Source organism: Carassius carassius, chromosome 37, assembly GCF_963082965.1.
Source record: "Carassius carassius chromosome 37, fCarCar2.1, whole genome shotgun sequence".
Lineage (NCBI taxonomy): Eukaryota > Metazoa > Chordata > Actinopteri > Cypriniformes > Cyprinidae > Carassius > Carassius carassius.
In genome coordinates this window covers 10,770,013-10,791,553 of record NC_081791.1, presented here as the reverse complement: position 1 = coordinate 10,791,553, position 21,541 = coordinate 10,770,013, and the positions used below count along the sequence as shown (strand labels likewise).

General features: G+C 37.1%; 1 protein-coding gene across 1 annotated transcript; it reads right to left on the bottom strand.

Moving 5' to 3' along the window:
* Nucleotides 1-37: 37 nt before the first annotated feature.
* On the bottom strand, nt 38-20,827 carry pdzrn3a (PDZ domain containing RING finger 3a). The gene is made up of 10 exons (XM_059527428.1): nt 20,102-20,827; nt 18,387-18,476; nt 16,755-16,862; nt 3,303-3,565; nt 3,090-3,180; nt 2,728-2,817; nt 2,512-2,574; nt 2,323-2,424; nt 1,992-2,099; nt 38-1,873 (listed from the first exon to the last, which is right to left on the bottom strand). The coding sequence occupies exons 1-10, from the start codon at nt 20,810-20,812 to the stop codon at nt 386-388; spliced, it is 3,114 nt and encodes a 1,037-aa protein (XP_059383411.1). The 5' UTR covers nt 20,813-20,827; the 3' UTR covers nt 38-385.
* Nucleotides 20,828-21,541: the final 714 nt, after the last annotated feature.

Genomic DNA, 21,541 nt, shown 5'->3' with positions numbered 1-21,541 from the left:
CACCACAATGTTTAAGTGAAACCTAATATTTGCTAGCCATCACAATAAATAAGTGGGTGAACTGCAAATAAGAGCCAGAATTTCACATAAAATAGATTTGCATCTGTTCTTACATTAAACTATGATGAGTCGTTCAATAAAATATTTCAGTACAAACTGCAATGTTAGTGCACCCTCAAGTTCTATAAAGTATTAAGATAGGAAATCTGTTGTTTGCTTGAATTTATCATCACGGATATGTACTCTAACTACTGTGTCTCACAAATTGCTTTCATACTTAAGTCCCAATATGACCCACCTCTTGAAATGAGGCAAGATTTCCCCCACAAACCCTCACATAATTTTACACAGTAAACTAGTAATGTGCCCTAAACCACGCAATCCCTTATACTGTAGTCACAGAAAGAAAGGAATTATATAGTCTTGTACCATCTGTGGACATTGTGCCATGTGTCAGCAGCTCCTGAATGGTCATCCAATTATCAAATATCCTCTTGTTCCTCCTCTTCATCATCTTTTTACGGCTAAGTTGGATAATATCAGGCTCCTTGTTGTTGTCCATTGCTCCTGCTTGTTTTTTGCTCTCTATGCAGCACTGCTTCATGAGTTCCCGCTGTTGACGCTGTTCTTTGGCTCGTGCCGCATGCTGTTTGCGCTCCTCCTTGTTCCAGTATCGACCCAGTTTTAGTTCGCTGGCTGCATCGTCATCTGTAGTCACACTGCAACGTTCTTCTCGAATGCGCAAGGCTCGCTCTTTTAGAAGCTGGTCCCTGATAGGCCTTTTGGTGATGTATCTTGTTCCATCACTACGGATCTTTACCTTCCATCCCCTCTTGAGCCTGGACTCTGTGGAGGTGGTTTCTGCATTCTTGCACAGGCTGGCTAAGCTGACTTGACTCTGGGCATATTCTACTGCTGACTTCTGCTGGATAAGCTGCATATAGCTTTGGTAATGTTGTGCATGGGCTGGGATGTAGGTATTCTTGTATGACGAATGACGCAAGGATGTCAAAAAACTCTTCCTTGGGTTCTTTTTCTTACTCTTTCTTTTCCCCTGATTTGTAACCTCTGGATCTCCAGGTAAACTCTTGGTAGGGCTGATCTCCTGAATGGGAGAGAGGTTATGTTTGGAGCATGCTGTTGTTGAGTTGCGTCTGTGCATTGGAGAACCTTTACCCATGTCTCCAGCAACCATTCTTTGGAATTCAAGAGAATCTGGTTCCAGAGTAGGATGTAAACTCGAGCAGCTCTCTCCAGTATTGTAAGCACTAGTAGAGCCTTCATTATCCACTTGGTTATTGATGAGGTCATGATGGACTTGCTCAGAAAAGTCCTTGGCACTAGGTTTTTTGGCTTGCTGACCACCACCTTCAGCCTGAAGCCTGTGTGCTTGTATGATACTCAGGCATTCCAGCTCAATGTTAAGCAACTCTTCATTAAGCATCTGAATCTCCCGATCATCGCAGTCTACATTAACCCCCTTTCCATACAGTGTGGCATTATGCTCCAGAAATCCCTGAGGACTGTTACCATTGACCAGAGATTTCAATTCAAGCAGTTTCCAGAAATGTTCACATGCCGTGCCAGGTATACCAAGGAAGCTTCCACTATCTCCATTGTCAGCTGAAAGGAACGAGTCATTGCTTAGGTGCATGTTGCCACTTTCGACAGTTTCCTGATTATAGATGTACTTCCTGTGGCTTTCTGGGAGTGTGTCACAGAGGGAATTCTGGTCATCCCCCAAGATGTCCTGCTCTGAGCTTTCATCATTACGAGTGCTTTCATCTGTGCGGCCTACACCGCTGTCTTTCTCATGCTGGTTGGACAGTAAAGTAGCCGTATCTGTAGTGCCTCCATCTTCTTCATTTGTGCTCTGCTAAATAGAGTGGGAAGATATGTTAATAGCTTGCAAATCACTTTAATAGTAAGAATAGCTCCTTTAATTGGATGAAGTGAGCAATACACTGTTGACTTGACCCTTATTAACTTACCTGCTGCAGCATACTTGTAGTGAACTCCTTGACCTTTTGAAGTTGCTGCTCCAGTGTGCCCAAGTGCAAGTCATCTAAGGTGCTTCTATTTTCCAACCAGCTAACATCCTGCAACCCATACAGAAATGCAATGTCACTCTTTTACGTCAATCATGGATGTCCAAACCTGATACAGAAGGGCCACTTCATGCACAATTTTGTTCCAGTTAGTTGAGGTGTTTAAATTGTGTTTGAGCATAGCTCTGCAGAAAAGTGGTCCTACAGACCTACAGTGGTCCAAATGTAATTGACCAAAATCTTTATCTGCAAGTGCACAGAACAGTTAGCAGACCTGACTTCCTGGTCGAGCCACTAGGAGGGTGACATTCTTGCTCTCCACCTTGGTAAGAAGTGTCACTGCCATCTCATGGCTCTGGATGTCCATTCCATTGATCTTCAGCGTGTGAAAAATAAATCATATAAGCTTTGTTTTATGTTTGAGACAATATATTCAAAGCAAACCCAATAGAATAAATTCTACTTGGATAATCCGGTCTCCTTCCTGGACTCTGCCATCTTTTGCTGCAATTCCTTCTGGATCAATCTAAGCAGGGTCAGAACAATGCATTTAGCCTTAACTGTGAATAGACTTGAGAACCTAGAGCTACACTAAGCAAGAACTAAATCATAAATTTAATTGTTGGAAAAACTGCCTTAACAATTACTGTCCTGAGAAATTCCCACTGCAGAACCCTACCTCGCTGATATAAATGGCAGACTTATCATCCGTCTTGTAACATAACTTCAGGCCAAGCTTATCCTGAGTGGTTTTCCTCTGCAGATCCACCTATTAAAACACAGGTAATTGATTTAGAAGACAAAGATTTAACATTTTAGTCATTGCCAAAGCCAGTCTGAGAATTTGTAGTGCTTCCTGCACTTATATAGATGATGATTCATTTGCATGGTAAATCCATGTGTAATTAAAGTGGTCTTGGCAAAATATAAGCCGGTATATGAAATCAAAATTAAAATGACCTCAGAAGACACACAGATTAAACATGATTTAAATGTGCATTGCTCAGGAGAGTGCGTGAATAGTCTATGCAAACACAATACCTTGTATTCCAGTCCTCTACTCTCATTGTCTTTCTGTACACCGTTATGGAAGTCTGAGGGGTAAGGTGAGTCACGTCTTGCCATTTGATGCCTTCAATACAATGAAAAATTAGCATTAACTGATGCCGCGTTGACAGAATAAATCTCATTTTAATATGAAGATTTCTATTAAGATCCTTTGTTTTGATACAGGAATCATTGGTTAGCACTTACTGTGAAGGTGAACGGAAACTGTCCAGCAAAGCCATACATGGTGTTGAAGGTAATGGTAACTTGGCCAAAGTCTCTATTTGGTTCGAGGTTTTCAGCATGATGTTGGTCTGAGTACTGTTGTCCATTCCTCGGGCTGGGTCAAGAGTTTTGCAGGTATTGTGTGCTGTCCTGCGCAGTACCTGAACCTCAATAGGGTCTTTGGCAGTTTGGAAAGCCTCTACTGCTTGATCATGGGTGGCAACAGACATGCTTCTTCCATTTACCTACAGAATAAAGAGTTTGACATTTTTTAATTTAACATTTGTATGAAAATCAAATATATAACTGAGTCATAAACTAAACAAGTTCACAGAAATTTAAATTGACATGACATGTGGTCACGTCTGGTGACCCATGCTCTGAAAGTGAGTATCTTGTGTCCACCAGCTGCTTTAAGAACTTCAGTGCATCTCATCCTCATGGACTGAGCCAGATTTGCTAGTTCTTGCTGTAAGATGTTACTCCAATCTTCCAGCAAGCCACTTGCAAGTTCTAAAACATGGGGGACATGTGGTTTGACACTGTGAGGACGATCAGCTGCCCTTCCCGTCGAACTGTAGAACGAGGCGTCTTATAATACAAACAGTTATTGCTCTGGTCACATTTGCAATAATTATTGATGGTTCACTGAACAAGCATGAAAAACACTGTTAAAACCCTTTCCGATGAATGTTTTAAAAGTATATTAGAATCTTACAATTATCTTTAAAATGCAGTATCCTAAAAAAGGGATGTTTCCTTTTTTGCTGAAATTTATTTGTATAATACAAAGTACATCAATATGCATTTTCCATTGGATTCCAAACCATAACATTGACATTGCTTTTACATGCTCCACCAGTTGAGAAGACTTTGCATTCTATATGATATCTGTATATCTGTATATCTTTCAACAGGCAGTAGATCTACATAATGTCAGGAGCAAAACTCTTAATATATACTTGAAATGAAATGCAAACCAAGCATTGATATTTTTGAAAATACACTTAAAATGTCACTTTAATTGTATGCATTGTCGTCCCAACTCCAACAATGAATACTGAACTTGAGTGCCATGTGTGGCTGGCTGTACATTAACCTTAAAACAAGATCTAAGGTCAAAATCCAAAAACATGCTGATTTCTTAGGAGGGGATTCAGGATTCCAGGTAAATCATAGCAGGTGGGACAGCTCAGGGTTGTTTTTTTTAGAATTTTGTTTTTTAAATCATGTATAATAAAATTCTCTGGTTTAAATCTGAAAATTAAAACTATAAACAATCAGGTGTATGGTACAGAAAGACAAAGCAGATCTAATGCCATCTATTCAACTCTGTTAATTCAGTTACTAGGCTTATAAATATTTCTAGCTGACTGAAGTGAGAAAAATATATAGACACATAAGAACAGATACAAGTTAATGAAAGACTCCAGGCCAATGTTGTCATATGACACACTGACTTTTTGACCTAAAAACTGTTAATTTGGCTAAACATTGCAAAGCTGGTTCATATTTATGACCGGAAGTTCGGTTTTAACATTATCACACAGTTAGTGAGATTTCATTCATTGATTGAAGTCCAACAGGGTGTGTAAAAGCTTTTGAATTGCACAAGGAAATGGCTATGTGCCAGTAAACTAATGGAAGAGAACTTAATTTATCAAAGCGCTGTAAAACGCAAATCTCAAAGCTAATGTCCTCAGGGACCTCGACTCAATCTGCTGTCTGTTCTGGAATCTTGCAGTGGCAATAACACACATGGGAACTTTGTCAGTATGCCCATTCATGTGTGAGCTGACAAACTACTTTAAATTCACTCACTCACACTGTTTCTCTTATAGCTTTTGGCACACAAGGCAGAAAATTCACTGCATATACTTGAGTTTAATTCAACGAGACATCCTTTGCCTGACTAAAGCCACTTTTAAAGTTGCATTAAAGCAATACACATTCTGCATGTAATGGTTCAGCTAGTTTGTTTACCGATTAACCTGTTGATCTTTTTTTTTCATGAATTAATCAGATAAATCAGAGACTTTATTTCCATCTTTTCATTGAAAAGCAAGGCATTCTATAGTTTGCCTACTTATCTCATTCATACAATGTAGGCTGTACTTTTCACTTAAAAACTGCTAGCAAATTGCAGAAATAATTACAAAGAAACTGCAAGTAACACATTGAATATAACACAAAATTTTTAAGTAGAAGGCCTGAAATAATATTTTCTTGTCGAATGTACTCAAAAAATGTAAATAATATTTAAAACTTCAAGGTTTTTTTTGTTTTTGTTTTTTACACAGGCTTACACAGTATCAAAATACAAACGTTTTTTTTTTTAATCAAACACTGAAATGTAGTGTATAAATATTAATATCTGCCGAATATTGCTAGTTTCTGCTAAGTGATGCACAAACATATAAAATATAATTTTATTGGATTGAAGTTAATAAGCCTAGTTATTTCACAGTTCTAAATATGTGCGAAGATATGGCTTGTTGCATTTTAATATTTGCATTTAGCCTCAATTTTCCTTTTTTAGCCTCTTTTAAAGAGTTCAGTTGACTCTTTCAGCCATACAGGAGGTCATCTGGAGGGTAAATTACAGTGGGAGCTAATTACTCGAGGATGGTGGGAACGTCACTGATCTATAATAAACCAAACCACACAAACAAACACACATTCATTAAGTATTTTGATGAGACGCCAAACATTTCTCTTCAGTAGCGTGTGACCCTCTCATGACCCTGTCAAATGTACACTGTCTCCGAAACACATTCCTTCCTTCGGCATAATAACCTTTCGCAACCTTTTTAGCATGCACAACAACCCACAGAGACAAACCGCGTGAGGCATTCGAAATGTGTTCATTCAATGGTCTTAATCAAATTGTGATTAATTCAATAATAAATTAATGACATTTCTTAATCAAATTGAATTTAATCAGACTATGAAGCCATTACTCCCAGCGTATGTAAATGAGGAATAAACAAACCAAAATGACTCGGACAAGTCAACCAAAACACAACTTCATAACTATCTTTTTTTTTTTTTTTTTTTTTTTTTACCTGACACGTGCTTCGTAGTAGTTTGTAGTGCTCATCTGACGGCTTTATAGTACAGAGACTGCAGCCCATGATGGAAACACATCAGCAAACAGCACACTTTCTCCAAAATGTGATCACAAAAGAGACTGAGGCTTACAGACACAACAACTCCAGCGTGAGACTGTGTTTGTGTCTGTAAGCCACGCATGTGAGAGCTTGTTCCCTCCTCCCATTCACAGCAGCCCTCTCCCCCTCTCATAAAAAGGAAAGCCTTGTCTGTATTCTCAACTATGTTGTTTTTCTGATCATAAAAACAATTCAAACCCGTAATCAACACTACCAAAGATTATAATAACCATGTTCCTCAGGTGTGGCGCAAAAGAGGCTGTTTCGTAATGTGCGGAAACAAGTCGTGAAAATGTTTTGTTGGGGGCCAATTAAAAAGCTCACTTCTCCAATTACTGGCATGAGCACGTCGATAGGAAAATTGCAGCAGTAAAATGAGCTTTTGTTATGTCAGAGCACTCAGCAGTGGTATGAGCACAACTGGAGGCTGTTGTTATTTGTTATTCCTCCGAAAGTACACGAATGCTCAGCATGTGATGTAATGTGGCATGTCACAGACAGGGTGAAGGTTACTGGTTATCATGCGTTAATTGACTCGGACCACATTACTGCAGAAATGAACAGGACTTGAATGGTTCATGGTATGAGAAACCAAAATTTCCTTATTCGAGTTATTGTAGTATAAAAACAACCGGAGTTGAAAGTTTCAGAACTCTACAAGAACATACTGATGAAATTACATCAAGTCTGTAAGATAAAAAAAAAAGGACGATACTTTTATGCAGCAAGGATGCATTAAACTGATCAAAAGTGACAGGAATGTATAACGTTACACAAGTTTTCCATTTAAAATAAATGCGAAAAATATCAGTTTCCAAAAAATATTACGCAGCACAACTGTTTTCAACACTGATAGAAATAAGAAATGTTTGAGCATCAAATCAGCATATTAGAATGATTTCTGAAGAATCATGTGACACTGAAGATTGGAGTTATGATGCTGAAAATTCAGCTTTGTTCACAGAAATAAATCAGATTTTAAAATATATTCAAATAGAAAGCAAAAATGTTTTTTTTTTTTTTTTTTTTTTACAAATTATTATAATATTTCACAACACTGAAGTGTAATTGATTAAATAAATGCAGCCTTAGTGAGCATACGAAGCTTTCAAAGACGTTAAAAATCATATAAATTTAAAACTTTTTAATGGTTTAGTGTAAAATGATTATATTTTAATATACAAATGTACATTTATCATAAAATATTAAGTATTTTTCTTTTTAAATGTACAAAATGTCATGAGGCAGATTGATTCAGTGAGTTTATTTAGGGTATATTTACATTTGTGTTTTCAAAAAGATTTGCGTTCAGACGACAATGTTGTCAAAACTATTTCCATCCACAAAAATGACTAAAAACGCTGTATTATGCATGCCAGGCCAGTAGTTGGCGATATTACTTTGTGAAGAAAAACTATGCATCTACACACATACTTATAAAGCAAACACGTACAGTATTACGCATGTAATTACAATTTGCTTTTTCATAGTTTACAAGGAGACGATATCCGTATTGTTTTCAATGAATGGCAAAATGCAGACGTTCTGCATTTTTAGTTGAAACCTATGTTGTGTAAACATTAGTGAAGGCTTCATCTGACTAATTCAAACCTTTAACCAGTCTTCTTGCATGATTCATTAGAAGATCCAGCTCATAAGAGTCATTTGAATTTGCCCACATGCTCTGACACATTGAGCTCTGGTGCTCATGTGGGTGATGTGAGTTTGAATCTAACGTGATGTTTACGGATCCTGTAACCCTCCTCATCATTTCCTGTCCTATCTCCAATATTCTACAAATAAAAAGGGTGAAAATACACATTTACATATGAAAACACCTGGTAAAGCTTAGTGAAAGGGAAGAAAACTAACAGTGTAACAGACGCTGTGTATTCTTGGTGGCAAACAGCCATGCAAACACACAGGACAACCAGACACATGGTGTTCTCTGAGGGAAGAAAACGCAACATTCAATCCTTCCAGATCACTGACTGCATGCAGTATGTATTGGGCATACATAATTATGTATGCAAACAGTGAGGAAGCACATGGTAAAAGCAGCAGTAAAGGGTTGAATGTCCCTTTACACTTAAATGTACTGATATCCAGATATCATTAAGCTGTTCCTCAGGGTCTATATAATCCTCTCATATGGCTCAGTGCTCCATCAGGCTAATGAAAATCTCTGCTTGAGGTTGTGTATCACTGAGCTGCAGTGTCTGCCGCAGTGCATACAGCCAACTTAAAGATGAAGTGTGGGTTTTCACTTTCTCAACCAATGGCATTAGTCATTATTTTTGCAATTACGTTTGCAAAGTGCTGCAGAAATTAAACACTCCACTTCTAAAAATAATTCAGTTGCAGGAACCTCCAGTGTGGAATCAATATAGAACATTTCTCATGAAATTTGCAGCTGGCACATAATTGAACTAATTCATTACAGAAACAGAGAGCTTTATCAGTTCTGTGCTTTGTAGAGATTTGTAACATCTTTGGACAGCTGTGCTGTAGTTCACTGTGGTCTTATCTCCTATTTCTGCCTGTAAACTGAGCAGAGATGATTCAGTTTGTGGAAAAACAGTGTCAGGACTGAGTCACCTTTTGTGACTGTGCAGAGCGAAGCTCCGTCTTTTTTGAACATCTCAGGAAAACCGTGACTCACACTTCTGTTCTATTCTGTTGTTCTATTCTAAACCATCTGGACAGTTATATGAAAGTGTTGCAAACCCTATTCTTTTTTATTAGGCCCCAGATAATACCATTCAAAACTGTAATGGTGTGAAAGACTTAAAAATGTAAATAAAATGTAAAATGATATAATATTCTTATGACGGCAAAGCTGACTTCAGCATGACATGATCCTTCAGAAATCATTCTAATATGCTGATTTGGTGCATAACCATTTAAAAACCATACATTTTTGTTGAGGATGCTTTGATAAAGAGAAAGTGCAGAAGAACAGTATATTTATTTAAAATATTAATATTTTGTAACATTATGTCTTTACCTTTTTAATCAAATTAATGCACTATAGCTAAGTAAAACAATTAATTTCTTTCTGACTCCAAACTTTTGAACTGTAAAACTTTATATTAGTTGTGCAACAACAATTAAAAACTCAAGGCTCATTATTATTATCCATGTAGGTTTCCTGTATTTAAAACTGTAGCGCATGGAACTAGTAACAACAAGGTCATGGCTTTGATTCGAGATGTCTTTGTACTCTTAACTGTGGTAAAATCAGTATAACACTCATGCTTTCATGGTATATTGCATTTATTCTAATGAATCATGATTTAGTGAATCGTGATTCTTGCTTGCTAAGGTGCTGTACTCTCCACAATCACTTTCTACCTCATCATGAGATACTCTTTCGACACATCAAGACAATTATCATAATAACACAGTCGCACTGCACTCACTCACTCAGGATTTCCACAGAAGACAAACCTGTAAACCTGTTTTCAACATCCTGACATGAAAGCACTTGCCCCACTGACATTTTGTTGTGCACTTTTAGGACAACTCGTAGAAAAACAACCACAAATAAACCCATTTAGATTCCAGGACCGGGGCTTCAGCTGCTTTTAAACACAGTATTCTACATAGCTGCCTTGCAGTATTAAGCATAAATGTTTCTGGAAATAAATCCTGGAGTTTTTTTTTTATATAATAATGGAAAAAAAACAAAAAACACCTGTTCAAACACTGACAGCTGACCCCTTGCTTTTAATACAAACTCCACAGACACAAAGAACAAACAGACTTTTTTTATCCGTCTGGTTTACCAAGGTAACATTTAAAATGCTGGCTCTACTTGTGCTAAAGGGAACTTTATCTTCAGCAACAGAAAAGTAGCAGTTATATACAGTTATATACACCTATACAGGTGCTGGTTCACTATTGATGACAACAAATGTAATACAGGTTCAGAACAACATGATGGAGAGTAAATAATGATTATTCATTCCTTTAATGTACTACTGATTGTGCACATAAAAGGTACTGTACACAGACAGGATGTACATTATGCTCCACTCACCATTTGTTAACACCAGGTAAATTAACTTAATGCTGTAGTTAAACAGGTCTGGTCTGTTTTCTGGCTATTTATATAAGATGACCTTACAAGCTTTGAGAAGGAAAAGAGGTGCTGCATGTCTTTATTAAGCCATGAAAACATGCCTTTATTACTTGAAAAAACTTGCAGGGGAGTGCTGTAGCGGTTTGCTTTGCGGAGACATGCCTTTCAATTCAGTGCTCCTAAAATAACACACATTCAAGAGTTCAAGAGAAGGTACTTCCTTTGAGACTAATCGTGCTTTCAAGTTTTAAAATGGCCTGAAAGGAACAATGGAAATAAACAATTGTTCAAAAGAGCCGCTCAGCCTTCTTTCTACAAGAGAACGGATGATGCCAAGAAAAGCAAGGCTGAACTTAAGACCAGAGTCCCATTTCACGGAGATGAATGCAGAAGATCTTCTGGGCACTCTAACCTGTAGTAAATGGATGAATCTACAGTCATCTGCATTCACAACTCTTCATACCGCTATACATTTCTGTGAGAGAAAATAGTCTCATTAGAGTCATTTTTTGAGACATATGAGGAGAGTTGCAAAACAAAGTGATTCAATATTTTTTTTAAAGCAAGAATGGCTGAAAAGAAGAAATTACAGGTACAACTATAACTAAACTTCAGAGTTCCATTCCCTTCTACTTCCTTAAATACATATTCAAAGACCAAATCTATATTGTGTTTGCAAGGTCAGTCCAGATTCATCAATTCAATCAATAGAATTTCTTAATTAATTTCAGAATGAATACATTCAGAATTCTACAGTGTTTGTGCAATCAGCAACATCTGGATGGTTGTATTGCTTATCAAACATTGTTTATAATTCAGAAGTAATGAAGGCATTTGAACTCATGCACACATATTAATGCAAATGAATGGCTGGCTGCCCAATACATGATGCTTTTTATTCAGTCTCTCAGGCAAAATAGAGATAAAATGTCTATACGTCTATATTATACAACTCATAAATTAATATTACAACCCGCTGATATTTAGACAATATTTGTGAATTTGGGGCTATTTCATTAGCCTTAATCACATATCACTTCCTATTTTCTTGAATATTTTGTCTAGACACAAATCCATATCAGTCGACCATTATTAATCTTTCAAACATGTCTTACGCTGTCATAATCTACAAATAAAATAATCTACATAATTCACAAATCATGAATTCTGAGTCTCTTTTTAGGTTTCTAGCAGAATTTTAATTATAATACTTTGCTCTGTACACCACTGAGGGGATTTCTCACATTTTTCCTTCCCCGAGAGGCACAAGCAGTCAAATCTGTGGAGCACAAGAGCTTCTCTGTTCCAGACTTTTAAAAGTCAGCTTGCCAAGCCTACAGTTCTGGTGCTATAAATGCATGTCTAAAATTACCATCACACCACCAAGTTTTTTAGTATCTAGGTATACAGTTATGTGGTTATATGGTTAAAGCTGTGTGAATCATCCTACAGTAATTTCACTACTGTATATTGTACACGTACAGAACAACAATTTAGGGTGACGTTTCTATAAGCATAGGAGACAAACCCGTAAATGTTGGGGTGAGATGTTAGGCAATGATTTCCTTAGTTGCAGATGTTTGAAACAATCCTTTAAATACAGAGCCTATTTTCACATTGCTCTTCTAAAACATAATTTTAGCATAATTTGATGATATATTGCTAGAGGAATGTTAAATAGATGTGCTTGAAAGACTGAAGAATGCTGACTGATGGGAAACTCATCTCCCTGGTTTTTTTAATGGTTGTTTGGAGATTACCGTATCAAATTACTAAATTCTGATCTTCATTCCATTTTACTGTTTTATGACGTTGTTAACTAGCCAATACATATCTGGTCTTAAGCACTTATGAACAACAATGCACATGACCATTGTCAGGCGTGGTGAGATCTGCCCTGAAATATGCCTGCTGCCATTATCATAAGGTATAAGTCAAATCATGCAATTCAGACTCCAAAATCTCAGACTTCTTAAGGTTGATTCCAGTGTAAATGCTGGTGTTAAATGTGCTGCTGTCAACATTAGAGTGTGAAATAGGTCAAAGCTACTGCACATCCTCATACGGCCCATCAGAGCACCCACATTTAACATCCTTGTGATGTTTCTAATGATATAAGTCCAAAACATGCATTTGAACTGAACCAATGAATTGCTGTTTGTTCCTTTCCCAGGGACTAATGAATCTTGTGCCGTGGCTGAGTAGAGTTGTACATCAGTTCTCAAGAAAACTGTCATGTAATGTGCATTTACTGAAACGCATTCCTCAAATGAATCTCATTAGTTTCACAGACACTTAACTATAATTACTGTAAATGTATTGCATGTGAATATGATAAGAACATTTCACAGTCATCATGACTTGATTAGAAACAGCTTTAAAGTATGGACCATATGCTTCGAATAAAGCCATATACTTTGAACTTTTTCTGCAATAAAGCATCCGATGCAGCCACAAGAATTAGCATCTTAAAGTACAGTATTCCTTAATTACAACCTAAGATCATAACAAAATTAGTAAAAAAAAAAAATAAAAAAAAACATATTTAATATTACGAGTAAACACACTGATGAAAATATTAACTGACAAACTTTAAGTGCTGTTCTTCTATACTTTCAATTCTTCTAAAAAAAATCCGGACCCACGGTTTATAAAATAAAATCAAATAAAAAGCAGCAAAACTGTTTTCAACATTGATACTTGTAAGAAATGTTTCTTGAGCAGCAGATCAGCATTTGAGAATGATTTCTGAAGAGTCGTGTGACACTTAAGCCTGGAGTAATGATGCTGAAAATTCAGCTTCTGCCCTTATTTGGTTTCCTTCCTGTTCCTGTTCCTGTTCCTGTTCCTAACTGTGTTTATTGATTCCAGGTGTGTCTTGTTAATTCCCTCAGTAAGTTCCTGTATTTAAGCCCTGCGTTCAGTCTTAAATGTCATTCTGTGTGTGTTCCTTCCTTGTGAGATAATAAAGCCTGTTCATGGTCATATTCTTTGTGTCCACCCTCCTTGTTCCAGCACAGTAGTGAACCGTGACAAATAATATTTAACAATATTACTGTTTATTTAATCAAATAAATGCAGACTTGATAAGCTTAAGAAACGTCTTCCAAAAATATAAAAATCTGTGTAAAAATAAAAAAGGAACAATGTGGCAAGACCACTGATATGAAATACCAGCAGCAACTGCATTATGTAACATACAAGTTGTACAACACCCCAGTTTTTTTAGTCCTAAGGCACAACAGAGTTTGCATTATCTTCATTCACTGAGCTTGCTTTCAGCTCAGTGACCATTGTCAGAGCCCTAATTCCTCATTCCTCTAATCTTTCCATGATCCTTTCTGATGTTTTTCTCTGTATCTTTAATTTTATTCACCACGTGTTGTGATTATTCTCAGCAGCAGTTGGAGATTTGAAGTCGGAAAAGGCGGTTTCAGGGTTTAACTCGCATGAACAGCAAACCGTGATCAAAGGAGTCTGTCTCAACACTTTTCTCAAATGGAAAGGGAGAAACTGAGGTAGACCTCTATATAAAGCGCCCATGTCATAAACAAAACATTAGACAATCACTTAACAAGGACACATCCTTGTCTCTGTAATGAGAACAGTGTCCTTTTGGTCTCACAGGCTTTTGCTGATGGTTAATAATCTGAGTTTTCTGAGAACGTACTGCCACAGGAGTGATTTTCTTCTGAATCTCTTTTCTTGAGGGGACTTTTTTGTGGTCTGTCAGGTTCATATAGAAGGCCTGAGCTACAGAGAGCCTGAGAATGGCTGTTTTGAAAACCAAATCAAGATCTAGAAAGAATTTCCCTTCAAACATATTTCCTATTTCTTCCAAAACTGCTTCGACCCAGATCACTGCCTTCTAGCCTAGTTTTCCTGTAGGATGCAACATACCCCCTAGTGCGACATATGAGTTCAAAGCACGTTTTATAAACTTTGCAGGCTAAAATATCATTGCTATCCTGCTGACACTGACCTCCCAGGCTGGTGGTCTTAACCTCTGAATTGGCTCACAGCAATTGTTTTCGCCACACACTGGTGCGCTTAATGAAAGTATCAGCGGAGGAATGCTTTCGTAAACCCACAACTTGAAGGAGGAAAATAGTGTGCTTGTAGCTGTCCTGCCCATGCATATTAAATCAGGAGAAAATAGTTTGTTTTTCCAGATTTACAAGATGTCACAAACATGCTTAATGTATGTGATTCACCTGGGTATGTCTTTTAGCATATTCAGGAAAGCCTTTAGTTAATCCATACACAAACACATCGAAATGTCAGTGCAACATGACAGGGCAAGCAGATTTTCCTGCTATACCACACAGCTAATAAATAAAGAAACATAAAAAAAAAGAAATGAACAAACAATTGCTCATCAGAGATCAACAAAAAAGAGGCTGGCGTCAAAGCTCACATTTTTGGATTATGTACATGCATTTTTATAACTTGAAAAATTACATATTTTGGCCTTATATGTGAAATTTGGCTAGACACTCTACTGTCAACACTTAAAATTTGTTGACTAGGTAAAATTATCTGAGCATTGATGAGGTTTTGTCCAGAAGAATTAACTAGTTTAAAGTTTAAATGTTAGTTTAAATGTAAGCCATCATTTTCAATCAAAAGTGTTTAAGACTTTAGCTGTTTAAAATATGTTGAAATTATTAAATGTATGTATGAAAAAATGTATAATAATAAATCATATATAAATATTGAATCAAATATGAAAATATTAAATGTTATAAATATTTATTAAATATAAAATGTAATATTAAATATAGATATCTAGTTCAACATTGAAACTCTAGCTGGTCAGACTGATAGGTCCTTAACATGCAATCTGCTAGCAATCAAATAGTTTACTACATGGCACAAGTTGATTGGAGTTAGACACATATTCTGCAGCCAATAAGATTGCTTTTTCAACACTTAAATAGCCTGGTTTAGTGTTCACTGTAAGCTAGTCCTGCTGCGAGTTCCTCTGAAACCTTCCACCTCCCCCAGCTCCACCTGTCTTGATTGCCCATGAACCCTGCTAATCTTTCTAATGGCTAACTTAGTCATGCATAAACAGTACAAAATTAGGTAGTCTAATATTCATAATGATCATGACTATCAATACCCAAAAAGACAAAAAAATACCATAAAAGAAGAAAGCAGAATTTGACATTGTGAGCAATATTCCAAGAATTCAATGTACCACAACAACTTTGTATAATAGAACAGAATTCAAGTCATCAATCACTAAAAAAATCCAAACTCAAGACTTAAGAAAACCTGCAATACACCATAGAAGTCATATTAATTACTTATAATTTATAATTTCTCTTTTTTGTGCTTCATGAAAAACAAAAAAAAAAAACCATACATTTTTAAAATGTCATCTATGACCCAATTGTACCTTCTCTGTTTATAAAAGTGAGCCATGAGACCACCACAAAAGCTACATGGCTGACTTCCTCTTTGAAACCAGCAGATGTATCATGCATTCTTTGGGGAACTAATTGAGTGGGATGCACAGATTTCAAAAGGCACTGCTGCCATTGTTATGTTCATCACGTCAGACAGACAGCGTAGAGTCCACATGAGACAAAGTGAGTCGAGAAAGAAATCATCATGGTCTGCTCTGCTCATATAAGGGGCCACTCAATGAAAACATGGGTTTTTTCTTAGACACTTAACGACAAGCTGATGTTTTAACAGCATTCTGGATGGGCACAGATGTCACATTTCGTAGATATTTACAAGCTACTATTTCTCAATGTTGTGTTGTCACTGTTATGTGCCCTTATAGAAAGCATTCTCTTTTATATGTGAAACACTTTGTTCCTCTTATTTGAGACAGTACTGCCGGATATACAGACTAACACCCTTTTTAATGAAGTCTGCCCAGTGTGAAATCAACCTACAATGGCGCCAACATTGTTAGTCTGACTGGATCTGACAAATCTAACAAACAGACTGTGAAAACATTGGCACCAGTTGAGCAGCTCAGACTAGTGGTATGATGTCTATCTCCTTTGGCTTTCATCTGTCTAGTGATTGTCTTGGTGACCTTTTTCTTCCACAGTGTGGAGTTTGATTGCCTTCAGCATTTTAGTCTTCATCCTGTCTAAGAAAAAGCTTGCACCTTCAATTTAAAAGCAAGTTCTGCATCCATAAAATCAACTGACAAACCTCAACGATCCTGTCATGAACATGCAGTCCGCCCTTGTCAGCTGCTCCGTTTTCCACTATTTTGGATACATAGATGCCATCACTGAAATCCCCATGCTGCTCTGTTTCCTTAGATAGAAGCAAATGTTGAAAATTAGACTAGTTAATTAAAATAAAGTTTAAAAAAATCAATACATTGTTAGATATTCATAACAGTGTTTCTCAACCTGAGGGCTTCAGCAGATTCACAAAGTGGCTGCAGAATGACTTAAAAGTCTTCAAAAATGTAACATTTAAAGAATGTAAAGTTTAAGTAAAAATATCACTAATATATTAAAATAATCCAACTCATATCTGAATTAAAAATGCTAAAAAAACAAATTATCAATAACTAATAACACAAAATCCATAACTATTGTTTTTACTGAGGAACATACTAAATTAATAATGCTAAATGCATAAATGTAACTGTAAACATTTCAAAGTTTGAAAACAAGTAGCTTTGTCATTATTACACGATGATAGCAGAAATACGATATATTAAATGCAAAATATATGGATGGGCTTCGAACATAAACCTTTGAAATAATAAATGAAATATTATAATAAAATAAAACTCTTCATTATATATTAAATTGCAATAATAAATGAAATAAAATTATAAAATCATAAATTGTAATTCAACGAAATTTAAAACAATCACACAACAGAAGACTTCCATTAGTTTAACAAGAGAAGAACAGATACTTTTTTGTTATCTTGTAAGCCTCTTCATGTTGTTCGGCTTCATTTTGGAGACTTGAATTAGAGCATTCTGGCAATTACATCGAAATATAAAATGCACTCTCAACTTAATTCTGAATGAAGCATGAGTCTGACTCAAGGGCAAGCCCTCTATACATAAATGTATGTATAACATGCATAAACATGCATTGAAAAAAGGTTAAGATGGCTGTCCATTAAGACTGAACAGGTGGTAAACAGCCTGTGGTGATTCTTCACTAGATTAGAGAAGAGAATGTGATGCGAGCGAAAGCCAAACCCACAGCTTGCTCTCTTCTCTCCACTTGGACACAATCTATGTGAGAATTTAATGGCTCCCACGCTCGCATTTCACACAATGTACTCGAGAGAAATGTGTGGAGCTCAAACTGTTCAATCTGTAATTATCTTTTTACATGTGGCTCAGTTGCTGATTTTGTTTTTCTTTCTTACAATGGCGGGGTTGGTTGAGTTAGGAAAGACTGTGCAAGTGCATTCTGTGGCTAAAAGATGAACTAACCCACATTTACAAATGGGTTCCATAGCATTACATTTTTATTTCTGTCATTTAAATATAAACCAAGTTAATCTGGGTTAATGAGATACCTTTCCCCAGTCATTTCTATGGCAAAAAGTGTCCCAGTCCAAGCTGATTTCATATCATACAAAGTAAATGGTGAGCATGTTTTTCAAAGAATCAAGCTATCTCACACAAAGCTAATAAATGGCTTCAGAAGACTTGAGAAATAGTGTATATAAGTCATATGAACTACTTTTATAATACTTTTAAGGTGCTTTGTACCCTTTTTGGTTCTTGATAATTTAAAAAATGTACATTTTTGATCTAAATGAATCTTACATGGTAGATCTTTGCACAGTCAGCTTACATACCCCACACAATCTTCCTCCAATGATACTGAATCCAAGAGATCCTGATGATGTTCTGTGGAGGGTGATTTTGAGGCTCCTTGTTTCTTCACCCTGGGTTAGATAGATAGGACAGAAAGAAAGAAACACAAATGACATATTTTAGATGCTGCAACAGACTGCTACAGCAGGTTTCAACCCAGCTTCACTGACCCTACTAACCATCTCTCACCTAAGAAGCAGGGCTCCCTCCATTAGCTACCTAATGAAACGGCAAAGCCACATGAGATTCAGGGAATTATCATATATCAAGCAGTGGAGACAGATCACACCCTCAGAGACACCTGGCAAAATCACAGTCAAGGTGCTATAAATGTCTGAAAATAATTTATCAACGTGTGGCCAGGTGTTCACCGCATTCAGGACACGGTGAAGTGTGTAGAAGAAATTACTGAGGAATTAAATCACACTGCTTTCCTTCAGATCAGGGCAAAAAGATAAATATTTATTGCTGGTAAGAGAATTTCCGGTCTGTAAATTCACTTGCTGTCATCAGCAGGTGTGATTAGGTTTATCTTAGACCCCTAAATGCATTTTAATTGGATTATTTAATCATATTTGTTATGTACAAGAGATAGGCGAGTAAAGTTAAGTACATATTTGTAATACTCCTCCATGACAGACGTCAAAAATCTCTCAGCAGATGGGGTTGATCAGCTGTCATGAGGCAGATGTGGCCGAGTGAAAATCAAGGCAGGGCCTGTGACTTTTCAAGAATGACAGATTTGAGACAGCCTTAAAATATCTGAACTTAAGTAAGCTGTCTATCAAACAGCAGTGGCATCCCCCGCTGAAATGGAAATCTGTCACAATGAGTGAGACCAGCATCATGAGCTCTCGATTAGTGTCTGACTCAACCACAGAGAGCGCAAAGAGCAAGAAGGGACTCTTGTTTAGATGTTATGTCCTTGAAGTCCACAAGACATTCCTCCTGACAACTCAGTTAGACTTAAATCTTCATTTTGTTTGTTTCACAGACCATTCAGATTGCTTGAAAACGATGGGAGACGGTGTAATTATGTGAAAGCATTTGAAAACAGAATGAAGGACGTTCAAGTTATGTTTCTCTTGTTCAGATCTGGATCATTCAAGTGTGAATGCTTTAAACTGACATGATAATGAACTGACAGTGCTGGCTTGGTGACAGTGAAGAGAGAGAAAAAGTCTTGAGAGAAATCTCCGTGTGTGTCAATCAACAGAAATATCTTATTATATAAAAATACTTCATATAAAATATATATATATATATATATATATAAAATATTGCATATTTCAAAAGAGTTACTCTGCTCAAAAAAGTGCCAGCTGGTTGACAGTCACAACATGGCACACTACAGTTCAGCGTTAAATTAACCTTATCTTCTCCACCTTTTTTCTGTTTCCCACAAAACATTCATAGCAGGCCATGTCAGTATTAATCTGCACTCTTGAGTAAAATGTCTACCACGTGTTTTGACAATATCTTTGCTCCCCTGGATTTAAGTTGTCACAGTGATTTCAGGTCTACTCGAGTTCCCACAGATTCAACTTGATCAGTAATTCAACTCAAGGTAACTGCGCTACAGGTTGTCACTTTGATTTGACTTACAAATTTAAACTGAAGCTTCCAGTCTTTGAGTGTTGATTTTTGTTACACTGTTGACTGTTCAGTGTTCACTCAATTCACAACTCACACTGACCTTCTCGAGGGGCATCCAGCTGCTTGACAGCGCGTCAATCCTGCTCTTGTACTCGGTGATTTTCTTCTGAAATGTGAGCGCTGTGATGTGCAGCTCGCAGTGGAGCGCGGACAGTTTGGAGAGGAGCGATCTCTCCCTCTTACTGAAGCTCAGCGACTGGCGCTTCAGCTCCTTCTCCAGACTCAGCACTTTGCTTTGGAGGAGACCGCTGTGTGTCTTGAGAGCTTGGAGACAGCTGTGGTCCTCGGACCTCTCCTTGAGGGTCAGCGCGAGTTCACACCCGTCCTTACAGACCTCCACTGCCCTGCGCTCGCATCCCTCCCGCATGTGCGAAGCCACATCCTTCAAGCTGAGCACCGCGTCGCATCCTTCATTCCCGCATCTGACCGGAGAGAATTCGCAGGTCTCCGCGTGCTCTGGCAGATGCTGGAGCTTCATCACCCGGTTGCAGCCTCGTTGACGGTGGTCGCATCTGATGTCCAGCTTGAGAATGAGGTTTTTTAGTGGCAGGACGTGGTTCAGCTCTTTCCTGGAGATCTTCTGGCACTGGACAGGGCAGCTGCTGACTTTGGAGAGCCACTGGAGCGCACAGACGGCGCAGAAGACATGTCCGCACGGAGTGCTGAGAGGATCCTCTAGAACTTTCCCACACAGTTTACAGATTAGGTCCGGATCCACGGGACCTTCGAAACGGTCTAGGTCAAAGCCCATAATCCTGACGTGAAGTTCTGGACGACTCAGCAACAAAGAGAGAGAGAGAGAGAGAGAGAGAGAGAGAGAGAGAGAGAGAGAGAGAGCTATTAACCCACGCTCACGAAATGCGCGATTAAAGTACTAGTTTCACTCAGGACGAGAGGCGCGAGCTACCGTAAACACTCAGCGAGCAGAGCAGTGTGATGAGTGCGCGATTCAATAATGGAGATGATGAAGTGGGTGTTGAGTAGCGTCTAAAACAAAAAAATAAATAAAAATAAAACTTTTAATAAAAAAAAATGGTAATGGGAAACCAAAAATTTAAGTAATATGTTGGCATCATATGATTAAAATTAACTTCTTGTTCTTATTGATACTATTAAATCCATTAATATAGTGAAATATTATGATAAATAACAGTTTTTACTCTAGATGATGCTCAGTTTTTTTATTCTAATATTCTGATTTTAATTATTAATTGCGCTGCTTCATATTTTTTCAGGATTATGTGATGAATGGAAAGTTCAAAAGAGCAAGAATTTATTTAAAATAAAAATCTTTTGTGACATTTAAGTCTTTACACTAATAATATTTTAAACATTACACTAATTAGAATGGGAAAAGGTAGTCTTGAAAGTCCAGATGTATAAACGTATATAAACATTTACATTTTTAGGAAAATTGTGATATTTTTTATTAATGTCAGGTTCTCACATTTTATCAGTGCAATGTTATAATTGTATACAA